The sequence below is a fragment of the Tamandua tetradactyla genome, chromosome 6 (assembly GCF_023851605.1).
Source record: "Tamandua tetradactyla isolate mTamTet1 chromosome 6, mTamTet1.pri, whole genome shotgun sequence".
Classification (NCBI taxonomy): domain Eukaryota; kingdom Metazoa; phylum Chordata; class Mammalia; order Pilosa; family Myrmecophagidae; genus Tamandua; species Tamandua tetradactyla.
The window spans coordinates 28,284,562-28,298,340 of record NC_135332.1 but is presented as its reverse complement, the minus strand read 5'-3'; the positions used below and the strand labels follow the sequence as shown (position 1 = coordinate 28,298,340).

The window sequence follows — 13,779 nt, the reverse complement described above, 5'->3', positions numbered from 1 at the left end:
AGAACTCTGCCTGCTGAGCCACTCTGGCCCACCCTCCTTTCCCTTTTGCCCTGACCACATTCCCTGCCAGAGTTTTATGGCACCTAGTCTACCTCTACTGCCTTATCTATTTCTGGGAGGGAAGGGGATATCCTTTGTTCTGTGGCAAAAAGAGGGTACACAGAATCACTGGTCATGAGGGACTGATGCCCTCTATTTGTTTTGTTTTACATGGGCAGGCACCAGAAATCGAACCCAGGTCTCCGGCATGGCAGGCAAGAGCTCTGCCTGCTGAGCCACAGTGGCCCTGATGCCCACTATTGAAGTCAACCTTGCAGTCTCTTCTCTATATTGGTGACCCTTGTAAACCATGGATTGGGGTTGACAACGACCTAGGATTGCTCCTGGTGGGGGGCACTGTTATGCTCTTGCTACCTTCCATGCAGTGATTCTCCTCCTCTGGAGGTGGTAAGAGATAGCTGAGTTTGGCACAGGGAGCAAGGTGCCCACAAGTAATATTCCCTGTGTAACTATCTTAAATAGTTATCAAGAAATTTAATATTTTGATATAAAGCTTACTCTACATCCATTTTTTTTCCTATGTCCCAATGTCCTTTTGGGAATTTTCTCCATTAGATTCAGCCCAGGACCATCTATTACGTTTAGTTATCTTTTCTTTCTTGTTTTAACATTTACTGTCTAATCCCTTCTCTCAATGATTGCCAGGTCTCAAATGCCTAACTGTAGGGTACTGAGTTACATGAGGTAACCTGTCACCAAGCAATTTCTGCTCTGTAGTTTTAGAATACCCAAACACCTCTTTTACAGCAGAGATTTGAAAAGTCCCAAAAGTTCTGAGCGCAGAAAAGTGAAAGGATGTGCCTTAAAAAAACAAAAAACAAAAAAAATTCTCAGTAATTTTGTCCTGAATAGTTTCACTTTACAAAGTTTTGTAGGTTGTCAAGTACAGTAACACAAAAAAGAACAAGGAGGAAAGCATTGGGAGGAAATAATTTTTACTGGCTTTTTATTTTTTTTTACAAATAGAGAATCAGGCGATGCTACCAGCATTGGATGCAATCCTGGGCCACAAGTCTGCACACTCCTTTGCAACTGGTCCTGTGATGGCAGAACCTACATATGGAAAAAAAAGGGGTGGGGTGGGGGACAAATGCAAACTACCCACTTAATCAACTGTATAAAATGTACCACACTAATGTAACATGTTAGTAATAGAGAGAGCTCTGTGTTTATGGGGACATATGGACTTTCACTTTACTTTCTATACCACTTTTCAAGTGCTCTAACATTAAAGTTTACTATTTATATAAAATATTTGATTTTGATTGGGACTGTCTTGAACATATAGTTTAATTTGTAGTTGACTTCTTAAAAAAAAATTGTGTCTCCCAATCCACACGGTAGGTGTAACTTTAAACTTGTTTTAAAATTTCCGTCAAAAGATTTTTATAATTTGAAGCTTAGTTATTATACATCCTTTATCCCATTTTTTCTCAAATTATTTTCTAGTAAATTGTTTTTAAGTTTCATTTTTCAATTGTTTGTTTGAAAAATATAATAGAATTTTTAGCCTTTATATATCTTGCAACATTGAAAAAATCACTGATTGGTGCTAGTAGATTCATTTATATTCTAAGATGCCCTAAAGGTTTTGCTATTGGACAATTATGAATAATATGCAGATGAATAACATGAATAGATTTACTTCTTCCTTTTAAAAAAAAAAAAAGGAGTGGGGGAAGGGCAGGTAAAAGTCTTTTTTTCCTGACTCAGAAACCTAAGGAATCAAGTGAATTGGTTTCTTACCTTTCATCTCTCCTTTATTGTTAACTATGACCCCTGCGTTATCTTCAAAATAAAGGAACACGCCATCTTTTCTCCGGTATGACTTTCGTTGTCGAATTACCACTGCTGGATGTACTATGAAGGGAGAAAAGGGCCATTAGTCATTAACTTAACAAGTCCAAGTCCCAGTGCTACCATAAAAGCAGTTTCCACCACTCTAGCTCCAAAATATTCCCCTGTCCGTTTGGACAGAATACATACTCATTAAGCTTTTCATCTCTTGGAAGTGTGAGACTCAAAATTGCCTGCATTTTCTTGGACAATACCTCGAACCCATCAAATATCCCAAGGACATACACCTCGATCTAAAAATCAATGCCTCCAGGATATAGATGTTAAGGACGTTCACATTGTTTTGAAAGTGGAACCATTAAAAATGATTATGAGGCAGGCCACGGTGGCTCAGTGGCAGAGTTCTTGCCCGCAGTGCCAGAGACTCAATTCATTTCCCGGTGACTGCCCATACCAAAAAAAATAAAATATAATAAAAAAAAAAAATTATGTACACCTGTAATTTTTTAGTATGTCAAAAAATCATTTCATTTCTGAAACAAGATGGGTTACAGGAATGTAAAGGTCCCATTTATTTAAAAGAAATCTTTTAGAGGCAATTTTTTTTTTGGTATAAAAGTAAGGAAAGGACATACAACAAAATACTAACAATGGCCATCTCTTGGAGATTTCTGAAGTTGGGTAACTGAAATTCAACTTGTGTCATTTAATAAAAATGTAAAAGAAAATCTTGTATAGGTCACTAAAATGTTTACAAAGACAAGCAATGTAAACACTTCATCAGCCCATGCGTTTTGTCCGAAGTATCTTTTTTTTAACGTGCCTCCCTACATATATATGTATTTCTACATCTATACATATACACACAGAGAAGTAGATAGGTGATATATGTTTATCACAGGGAATTTTGTTCCCTTTTTTTTGGGGGGGGTATGTGTGTGCCTGGGGTGGGAATCGAACCCAGGTCTCTCCCATGGCAGGTGGGCATTCTAATACTGAACCACCCATGCACCGTAAGTAACTCTTAAACCTACTTGGCACAAAGTCAACAAGACTGTTCCAGACCTCCATGAATGAAGCATTTGTCACACAATAGAATATAGTACCTAGGTTCAAATTCTGACTGATACTAGCTTGGAAACCTTGGGCAAATGTGGTAGTTTGAAGCTGTTACGCATCCTAGAGAAGGCCATGCTCTTTGGACCCATTCCTGTGTATGAAGACATTATATGTGGTACCTTTTGGTTGGGTTGTTTCAATTGTAACCTGCCCCATTCAAGGTGGGTCTTAATCCTTTTACCGGAGTCCTTCAAGAGAGAATAAAAGAAGGAAAAGCCGGGGAGAAGCTAAAAGCAATGAAATCTGGGAGAGAAAAGGACAGCAGACACCACCCATGTGCCTTCCTCCCATGTGCCACAGGTGTCCCAGATGCCAACAGCCTTTCTTCAGAGAAGATAACCTCCAGCAAATACCTTAATTTGGAATTTTCATGGCCTCAGAATTGGAATTTGTAAGCGAATAAATCTCCACTGTTAAAGCCAGTCCATTTCTGCTATATTGCATTCTAGCAGCTTTAGCAAACCCAAAGAGCAAGTTACTTGATCTTTCAAGGTTTAAGTTTTCTCTTGTAAAATAGACCAGACACTGGAAATACAGGCTTTTTTTTTTTATGAGAACAGTGATCGTGGCTGTTTTTGAGGCAAGTGTTAGAGAAGAAACAGCTAAATAAGTTGAAAGCCTTTCATCAAGATTTAAAATAAATTTGATAACCAATGAGTATCCCATTTATTTACCAAGAGCTTCATCTGTTTGACTCTCTTCTACTTATAACCCATTTAATTCTCACAAACCTATGGTCATCAAGGAGATAAAAAAGGCCACAAATCCAGGTCTCTGGACTTGTCTTTTTTCCATTTCCACATCTTTGTGCCTATTCTCCAAGGTGAGGGCATATATTCACTTAGCAGAAACAAGGACCAAAGAAAACATAAATGGAACTTGAAATTCATGACCATTTCTAATACCACTAAGTGTTCTCTGGTTTGTCCCGTCACGGATTGACACCAACAGAACACTGTGCTGCCATCTCAACCCACAAAGTGAATGGCTGCTTGCTTTGTCCTTCCCCAGCAGCTCCCTAGGCCACCTATCAGACCCAGCAAGTGTTCTAAGAGGAAAGCCTACGTGCAGTGTCACCTCAACCAACACACTGGTTCCTTCAATGGTAATTATTCCTTATTTACCAAGCCTCTAAAAGGACACTAAGGGTGTAGAAAGATTTCTGGCCGAAGGGTTAAAAATCTAATGGGGGGGCGGGCCATGGTGGCTCAGCAGGTAAGAGTGCTTGCCTGCCATGCCGGAGGACCCGGGTTCGATTCCCGGTGCCTGCCCATATTAAAAAAAAAAAAAAAAAAAAAAAATCTAATGGGGGAACAGTGTGGAGCACAGGCATTTATATGGTTGTGACTAGACACATCTGTACACATTAAGAGATGGCTAGGACTTCTCTAGAAGAGCATGATATTCCATCCAGGAAAGAGACAGCGTGTGCTCCTAGGCCCCCCTTTTAATTCATATACCCAATGGGAAAACTTTTTGGGCAGTAGTGTAATCTTAGTTTCTATGGCAAGATTTTGAACCAATCACACCAAACTTTCAACAACTCAATCCTGAGTTCATCAATATAATCTATAAAAAGAACCTGCCTTAAAGCATGGAGAATAACATGTTATTCTGTTTTTATAAGTGCTAGATTACACGCCAGTTGCTCTAAATGCAAACTGTGAATCTCACAACTACCTGAGAAAGTATGTTTAAAAAAAAAATCATTATTCCTTTGCAAACCGGCAATTCCAGAAAAGGAAACTTGCCTGCAGTGACATTAAGCCTCAAAGCTATGTTCTCACCAGGTCTGGCTCTAAGCATTCTACCAATCAAAAATATGCATTTAGTAAGCATCCACCATATGTTAGGCAGTATTTGCAGCCAAGGAATTGGCAATTAACTAAATACAGTTACCTCCTCTGATGGAAGCACAGACAACTCCAAAAAAAAAAACCCCACCAAAAGCACATCAATTACCACCTATAGTAAGGATTACGGATTACTGGGAAGGGGGGTGAGATGTTACAAAGGAAATGAGTTTTAAGATCTTAAAAGATGAAAATGAGGCACAGCAAGAACAAAGGACCTGTGGCTAGGAGTATAGGTTGGAGAATACAAAAACTGAAAGGGGCAGAAGCTGCAGGAGCCACCCACCCAATGAGGGTGGAACATAAATTCCAAAAGGGCACGACTTTTACTTGTATGGGTATAGGAAGTCTATTAAAGTTTCTGATGAACTGAGCTGCAGAAATGCCAAGGTAAACATGCAGAGCCTTCAACTTACATTGAAAGCCAACGAAGTAAAAAAGTAGCAAGATCTGCATTCATTAAAGAAGGGCCCTGGTTGCAATGTGGCAAATACATTTATGAAGGGAACAAGAATGGAGGCATATGACCAGACAGCAGAGAATGGCTGTTAAGACCGTGAGAGCAAACCATCAATTTCAGATATTCATTCCACACTGCTAATCAAAGCCAAGTTGTTAAAGAGGTCTTGATTACTGTAAAATTGCTGTTCCACTTTCAAATTAAGATGAAAAGCCCTTCTAATATTCACCAAGAGATAAGCAAGATTCAGTCTTTTTACTCACCCTTCTTTCTGAGTTCTGGTTTGCCTTTCTTGACTGTGGCCATTACCATGTCACCCACACCAGCAGCAGGAAGCCTATTCAGCCGTCCCTTGATCCCCTTTACAGAGATAATATACAGATTTTTGGCTCCTATAAGAGATAAACAAAATTAGATTTTTTTTAAAGGGCCTATTAGGCAGCCCCACCTATGGAACACTTGCCCAACGCCCTGTCTAAAACCTCTCCCGCCGGACTCCCAAGCAACTGCATGTCCCCACCCCCAAAGTGGAATACCTTGTCACATCACCGATTGAAGCAAAACAACACAAGACGCTGCTGCTTCACCCAAAAGCGATGTTTTTATTCTGCCCTTTCTTGACGGCTCAGTGGGTCACCACAAAAAGGCCCATTGAGTGCTTTTAAAAGGGGAAGTACAGCAAGACACAGCCAAAGCCCTACCTGTGTTGTCGGCACAGTTGATCACGGCCCCTACCGGGAGACCCAGGGAAATCCGGAATTTGGCACCGGACGACCCACCACGTCCTATGGGGTGAGAAGGGAAACAGAAGAGATCAAAACATATCTCGGAATTCCCCTCACACCCCCAAATTATAATTCCATCCACGCATGCTATTTGGAAAACCGTACACTGTATATTAGCACTCGCTACGGCTCTACTTACCCCCTCCCCATATGCCATCCGGTTCTCAAGACAAATAGCCCTTTCTCCCTGTAGGGCGGGAGACCGCACAGGTCGCCCAAGCTGGGGCCTAAAGCAGTCTAACTCCAGTCCCATTACTGCAGCGTGATGCCCGGGGTGATTCCACCGGGCTGAGTCTAGAATCACGCCGGGATCTTGCCAGCTCAACTTTCCACAGCCCTGCCCCCGCGCCCCCCCCCCCACCACTTTCGGAGGCCTCCCCAGCGCTCTCGCGGGTCCCCGTCTCTCGCTGTCTAGCCCCAAGGAGAGCGAAGCGTCCCAGCTACTCGGGGCCGCCACTCGCGGCAAGGTCAGCAGCCGCCGCACGACAGATGGCGGACGATCCACCAGAGTCAAAAACCTCACCTCGCTTCGACATCTTGAAAGCCGGAAAAGGACAGAAAGGAAGTTGGTACAAAGCACACTGGGATATGAACTTTGAAGTCCCGCCCACACTCGTCACGTGATGCGGAAGTTGTTATACCTGCCTCTTTCCCCAAGGGGCCGCGTTAGTAGGCTTTGAGTTCCGGACCACGGCTTGATCTAGCTGGGAAGTGAGCGATAAAGGTCTTTTTTTGTTTATAATTGTATTAGAACAGCAAACATTAAAAGAAAAAAAAAAAGATGATCTAGACCTCCAGTTTTTAGGGATAAGCGGCTACCTTAAATCTTCAGAATGTCTAATTTTTTAAATTCATTTTTTAATGTATTTCTATTGAGATATAGTCACAGACCATATAGTCATCCGAAGTGCACAGTGGTCCACAGTATCATCATATAGTTGTGCATTCATCATCATAACCAATTTTTGAACATTTTTATTAGACCAAAAAAAATACATGTAAGAATGAAAAAAAAAAAAGAAAAAGAATGCCCAATACATGTCATGCCCCTTATCCCACATCATTATTGATTTATTTATTGATTGTCTTTATTTTTTTACTCATCTGTCCATACACTGGATAAAGGAAAGTCAGTCACAGCTTTTCACAATCACACCGTCATACTGTAAAAGCCATATAGTTACACAATCTTCAAAAATCAAGGCTACTGGAATACAGCTTAGCAGTTTCAGTTATTTCCTTCTAACTACTCTAATCCACTAAAAACTGAAAAGGGATACCTATATAATACATAAGAATTGCCTCCAGAATGACCTCTCAACTCTATTTGAAATCTCTTAGCCTCTGAAAGTTTATTTTATTTAATTTTTCTTCCCCCTTTTAGTCAAGAAATCTTTCTCAGTCCCACCATGCTGGGTCCAGGCTCATCCCCAGGAGTCATGTCCCACATTGCCAGGGAGATTTACACCTGTGGGAATCAAGTTGCATGTAGGGGAAAGGGCAGTGAGTTTATCTGCCAAGTTGGCCTGAAGAGAGAGGTCACATCTGCGCAGTAGAAGTTCTCTGGGGGGTGACTGTAAGGCATAACAAGGACTACAGGAACGAATGAGACCCGAAGCCTCTCTATGAGCTCAAAAGTAGCTGCGGACTCAGAATCATTGATTTGTTAATTTACCTAAGAATCTCTTTAAAGCACATAGTTATGTGCCAGGCACTTCTCTGGATACTAGAGATTCAGAGTACAAGTCTGGTGAGTGTGTTTGTGTGTGTGAGGAGAGGACTATATGGAAACATATTTCCTGTATGATTTTTCTATAAACCTTTACAACTTCTCTAATGAAAAAAAGAAAACGTGGTCCGTACCGTGTAAATCTCCCCTCTCCTGCAGTGGAGGGGGTGGAAGAGACAGCCAACTTTAAACAGTTTCATTAGGATGTCATACAATTAAGAAATACTATAGTAGTGCCATATACAGATCATTCCATTTATGTGTACTTGCTCCCATAAATTCTGTATCTTCCATATTTTGCTTAATTTATTACCCCTTTTATAGCTTTAATTCCTCCCCCAGTCTTCTGACTTCTTTCCTTCCCTTCTTATACATTCATTCAAATATGAATTGAGTGCCTACTTTATGCCACCTATTTTCCTGGGCATACAGATCACTTCAGGGGACAAAACAGATGAACATTTTTGCCTATATGGAGTTTACATTCTGCTGGTATGGAGGTGGGGGATGAGGGTTAGACATTAAACAATAGATACAATAAATAGTTGCAGTATATAGTATGCCAGATGATAAATATTATAAAAAAGTAAAAGTAGAGGATGGTACAAAGGATCAAGAGGTTGAAATTTCAAATAGAATGGTCAGTGTAGATCTCATTGAAGAAGGTGACATTAGCGCTGACATCTAAGAGGTGACAGAGTTAGCAATATGGATCTGGGGAACAGATACTCATTACCGTCATCAGCCCATGAAAGGTCCTAAGGTGAAAGCATGTTTGTATCATGTGACGACCAACAAGGAAGCCAAATGTGAGTGCAAGGAGTGAGTGAAGGTAAGAGGAGCAGGAGACGAGGTCAGAAATAAGCAAGAACAAGATCATATAGGGGCTTGTCCACCACTATATGGACTTCGTCACCTTACTGAGTGAAATGGGAGCTATTACCCGGTTTTAAAGCAGAGGAGTGATGTGAACTGACTGATGAATGTATCAGAACGATCAGTCTGGTTGATTTGTTGAGAATAGTTTGCTGGAAGGGGTCAGGATATAACCAAGCAGTTCTGTTATTGCAGTAACCCAAGAGAAAAATGCTGGAGATCTGGACTAGAGTGCTAGCAGTGGAGTTAATGTGATGTGGTCAGATTGTGGCTATGTTTTGAAGGGAGAGCCAACAAAATGTGGAGAGTGAAATAAAGAGCAGAATCAAAGTGTCTCCAAGCTTTAAGGCCTGAAATGGAGAACATTATGGGAGAAAGAGGTTTTGGTATAAGATTAGGAATTCAGTTTTGAACATTTTGCATTAGATGTATATTAGACAGCCAAACGAGATTAGAATAGGCAGTTGGATGTGTAAACCTGGAATTCTGAAGAGAAGGAGCTGTAAATTTGGGAGTTATCAGCATACAGAAGTATTTAAAGCCATGATAGTAGATGACATCAGCAAAGAAGTGAGAGAAAATAAGACCATGTACTGACCGCTAGGACACTTCAGCATTAGGTGGTCTATAGAACTATACATTTATAAATCTCTCTTAAAATGACTTTCCTTGATCCTGCTAGCTTCTCTAGGTACTTTTTTTCCCTTCACTTCTCAACCATATTTCTTATATTTCTGAATATACGATCATCCCCAAATTTGTCTCTCTTGGTGAATGGAATCACCATCCATTCAGTTGTCCATCTGAGACTCCTGTTTAGGTCCTTTTCAGCCCACCTTCTAAATGTCTCTTAAACATAGCCACTTCTTTATCTCCTCTATTACCACTCTGATCTGAGCTACCACCACCCCTTGCCTAAAGCATATCAGAGGTCTTCTAATATATCTCTTGTCCTCTATTTTCTTTCAATGTGATCATGTTTATTAAGAAGCAATAGCCTTATCATTTTCATTTTCTTTTTCAGTGATTCTACCCTTTAAGGAGTTTGCTCTTTAGGGATTCCCTGAAATTTTAGCTGGAGGCCATTTTCCCTATTTCTTGCTTGCAAAAATACTTGCTTTGCAAAAATAAGTTAAAAAATGAACACCCAGGCCCTCTGATGAGTCTCCCATCAAAACCAGCCATTAGAGAGGGCTTCTTGGCTGTAAAAGTTGGGGAGAGAAATTATTTACCCAACTTTCTGTCTCCTGCATATCTTGTGCTTTCCTACACTGCGTTCTTGCTCCAGTTTTTTTGCCGTGAGCTTTTTTAAAAACATTTTTTTATTTAAAAATATAACATATATACAAAAAAGCAACAAATTTCAAAGTACATTAGAACAAATTTCAAAGTATGTTATGGGTTAAGTTCCACAATGTTAGGTATTTCCTTCTAACTGCTCTAAGACCCTGGAGACTAAAAAGAAATATCAATTTAATGATTCAGCAGTCATACTCATTTGTTAAATCCTATCTTCTCTGTTACAGCTCTTCCTTCTCCCAATATTTAGTAGGGATATTTGGGCAACGACCATTCTAACTTCTTCACATTGAAAAGGGGTGTCATGGCCGGCCTCCTCTGAAGGTTTTTGACTTGTCTTCTGGACCTAATTTTTGGACCTTTGTCATGTGCCCTTGAAAAGAAAGGGGGTTCTGCAATTGCTTGGTGGGGGCTTCTGTATACATCCATTAGGTCAAGTTTGCCAGTTTTGTGCTTAAAATCTGCATCCTTACTGATTTTTATCTGCCCTTTCAGTTACTGAGAAAAGCATGTTAAAATTTCCCTCTTTGGTGGTGCATTTCTCATTTTCCCCTTGTGTTTTCATCAACTTTTGCCATGTTAATAAGGATAGATAGATTTAAAATTACTCTATCTTCTTGGTGAATTGAACCTCTTAACATTTGAAGGTTCTGTCTTCATCCCAGTAATGTCTTTTTGCCTTAAAGCCCACTTCATCTGATATTAATATTCACGTATCCCAGCCTTCTTTTTCTCAATGTTTGCAGAGATTTTTTCCCCCATCATTTTCCTTCCAAGCTCTCTGTTGAAATAAATGCATCTCTTTTAATTAGGAACAAAAAAAAAAGAAAAGGGGTGTCAACATTATGCAGTAGGGGGATGCAACTGACTGATAGTCTGGAGAAACTGTTGACTCAGTATTTCAGGGCTTATTTGGACTAGGAACCATCTGAAGGTTTTAGGTTTCTGAAAAATAAACTTAGTGAGTGAAACTTTTATACAGTCTCAGATAAAGGTCTGGGTATTCTTCAGGATTTATAGGAATACTGTTGGTGGGGGCTTGACATACCATGGCAATTAGCAATATCTAGCTGAAGTTTGCATGCGAGTGACCTCCAGAATAGTGTTTTGACTCTATTGGAAATCTCTTAGCCCCTGATACCTTATTTTGTTACATTTCTTTTCCGCCTTTTGGTCGGGTAGGCATTGTCTGTCCTACAGTGCCAGGGTCAGGCTCATCCCTGGGAGTCATGTCCCACATGGTCAGAAGACTTACGCCCTTGGATATTGTGTCCCATGTCGGGGGAAGGGTAATGGTTTCACTCGCAGACTTAGTTTTAGAGAGAGAGAAGCTGCATCTGAGCAACAAAAGAGGTTCTCTGGAAGTATCTCTTAGGCATAATTATAGGTAGGATTAGCATCTCTATAAGAGAAATAAGTTTCATAAGAGCAAGCCTCAAGATCAGGGCTTGTTGGCCTCTGTTTTTGTCCCCCTCCATCCACTTACTCTTTCATTCAATGGCCAGGAACAGTTTTTCTGAAAGGTAGGTATTACCCTGCCACTTTCCTTCTTAAAATCCTCCAATAACTCTATCAAACATTCCAGAAAGAATTAGTACCAACTCTCCTCAAACTCTTCAAAAAAATCGAAGTGGAGGGAAAACTACCTAATTCATTCTATGAAGCCAACATCACCCTCATACCAAAACCAGGCAAAGATGATACAAAAAAAAGAAAACTACAGACCAATCTCTCTAATGAATATAGATGCAAAAATCCTCAATAAATTTCTAGCAAATCGTGTCCAACAACACATTAAAAGAATTATACATCATGACCAAGTAGGATTCATCCCAGGTATGCAAGGATGGTTCAACATAAGAAAATCAATTAATGTAATACACCATATCAACAAATCAAAGCAGAAAAATCACATGATCATCTCAATTGATGCAGAGAAGGCATTTGACAAGATTCAACATCCTTTCCTGTTGAAAACACTTCAAAAGATAGGAATACAAGGGAACTTCCTTAAAATGATGGAGGGAATATGTGAAAAACCCACAGCTAATATCATCCTCAATGGGGAAAATTGAAAACTTTCCCCCTAAGATCAGGAACAAGACAAGGATGTCCACTATCACCACTATTATTCAACATTGTGTTGGAGGTTCTAGCCAGAGCAATTAGACAAGAAAAAGAAATACAAGGCATCAAAATTGGAAAGGAAGAAGTAAAACTATCACTGTTTGCAGACGATATCCATATGCAAAAGAATGAAAGAAGACCGATATCTCACACCTTATACAAAAGTTAACTCAAAATGGATCAAAGATCTAAACATTAGATCTAAGACCATAAAACAGTTAGAGGAAAATGTAGGGAGATATCTTATGAAAGTTACAATTGGAGGTGGTTTTATGGACCTTAAACCTAAAGCAAGAGCACTGAAGAAGGAAATAAATAGATGGGAGCTCCTCAAAATTAAACACTTTTGTGCATCAAAGAACTTCATCAAGAAAGTAGAAAGACAGCCTACACAATGGGAGATAATATTTGGAAATGACATATCAGATAAAGGTCTAGTATCCAGAATTTATAAAGAGATTGTTCAACTCAACAACAAAAAGACAGCCAACCCAATTACAAAATGGGAAAAAGACTTGAACAGACACCTCTCAGAAGAGGAAATACGGATGGCCAAGAGGCACATGAAGAGATGCTCAATGTCCCTGGCCATTAGAGAAATGCAAATCAAAACCACAATGAGAGATCATCTCACACCCACCAGAATGGCCATTATCAACAAAACAGAAAATGACAAGTGCTGGAGAGGATGCGGAGAAAGAGGCACACTTATCCACTGTTGGTGGGAATGTCAAATGGTGCAACCACTGTGGAAGGCAGTTTGGCGGTTCCTCAAAAAGCTGAATATAGAATTGCCATACGACCCAGGAATACCATTGCTAGGTATCTACTCAAAGGACTTAAGGGCAAAGACACAAACGGACATTTGCACACCAATGTTTATAGCAGCGTTATTTACAATTGCAAAGAGATGGAGACAGCCAAAATGTCCATCAACAGAAGAATGGCTAAACAAACTGTGGTATATACATACGATGGAATATTATGCAGCTTTAAGACAATATAAACTTATGAAGCATGTAATAACATGGATGGAGCTAGAGAACATTATGCTGAGTGAGTCCAGCCAAAAACTAAAGGACAAATACTGTATGGTCCCACTGATGTGAACGGACATTTGAGAATAAACTTGGAATATGTCATTGGTAACAGAGACCAGCAGGAGTTAGAAACAGGGTAAGATAATGGGTAATTGGAGCTGAAGGGATACAGACTGTGCAACAGGACTAGATACAAAAACTCAAAAATGGACAGCACAATAATACCTAAGTGTAAAGTAACCATGTTAAAACACTGAATGAAGCTGCATCTGAGCTATAGGTTTTTTTTTGTTTTGTTTTGTTTTGACTATTATTATTACTTTTATTTCTTTTCTCTATATTAACATTCTATATCTTTTTCTGTTGTGTTGCTAGTTCTTCTAAACCGATGCAAATGTACTAAGAAACGATGATCATGCATGTATGTGATGATGTTAAGAATTACTGATTGCATATGTAGAATGGTATGATTTCTAAATGTTGGGTTAATTTCTTTTTTTTCCGTTAATTAATAAAAAAATAAGTAATAGGGGGAACAAATGTTAAAATAACTTTGGCAGATTGAAATGCTAGTGATCAATGAAAGAGAAGGGTTAGGGGTATGGTATGTATGAATTTTTTTTTCTGTTTCTAA

The 13,779-nt window shown here is 39.7% G+C and overlaps 1 protein-coding gene and 1 non-coding gene across 2 annotated transcripts; both read right to left on the bottom strand.

Moving 5' to 3' along the window:
* Positions 1-989: 989 nt before the first annotated feature.
* On the bottom strand, positions 990-6,673 carry RPL23 (ribosomal protein L23). Its single transcript, XM_077164566.1, has 5 exons — positions 6,598-6,673; positions 5,991-6,074; positions 5,553-5,681; positions 1,807-1,920; positions 990-1,113 (listed from the first exon to the last, which is right to left on the bottom strand). Exons 1-5 carry the CDS (start codon positions 6,608-6,610, stop codon positions 1,031-1,033), a joined length of 423 nt encoding a protein of 140 aa, XP_077020681.1. The 5' UTR covers positions 6,611-6,673; the 3' UTR covers positions 990-1,030.
* Positions 5,825-5,960, bottom strand: LOC143689285 (small nucleolar RNA SNORA21). Its single transcript, XR_013178729.1, has one exon. It is a non-coding gene; the product is annotated as a small nucleolar RNA SNORA21 (small nucleolar RNA).
* Positions 6,674-13,779: the final 7,106 nt, after the last annotated feature.

Excerpts from the sequence above, each read along its gene's own strand:
- RPL23 (XM_077164566.1), bottom strand. Across the intron at positions 5,682-5,990 it reads CAACTGTGCCGACAACACAG|GAGCCAAAAATCTGTATATT; the intron begins GTAGGGCTTTGG and ends TATCTCTTATAG. Across the intron at positions 1,114-1,806 it reads CAATAAAGGAGAGATGAAAG|GTTCTGCCATCACAGGACCA; the intron begins GTAAGAAACCAA and ends TTCCATATGTAG.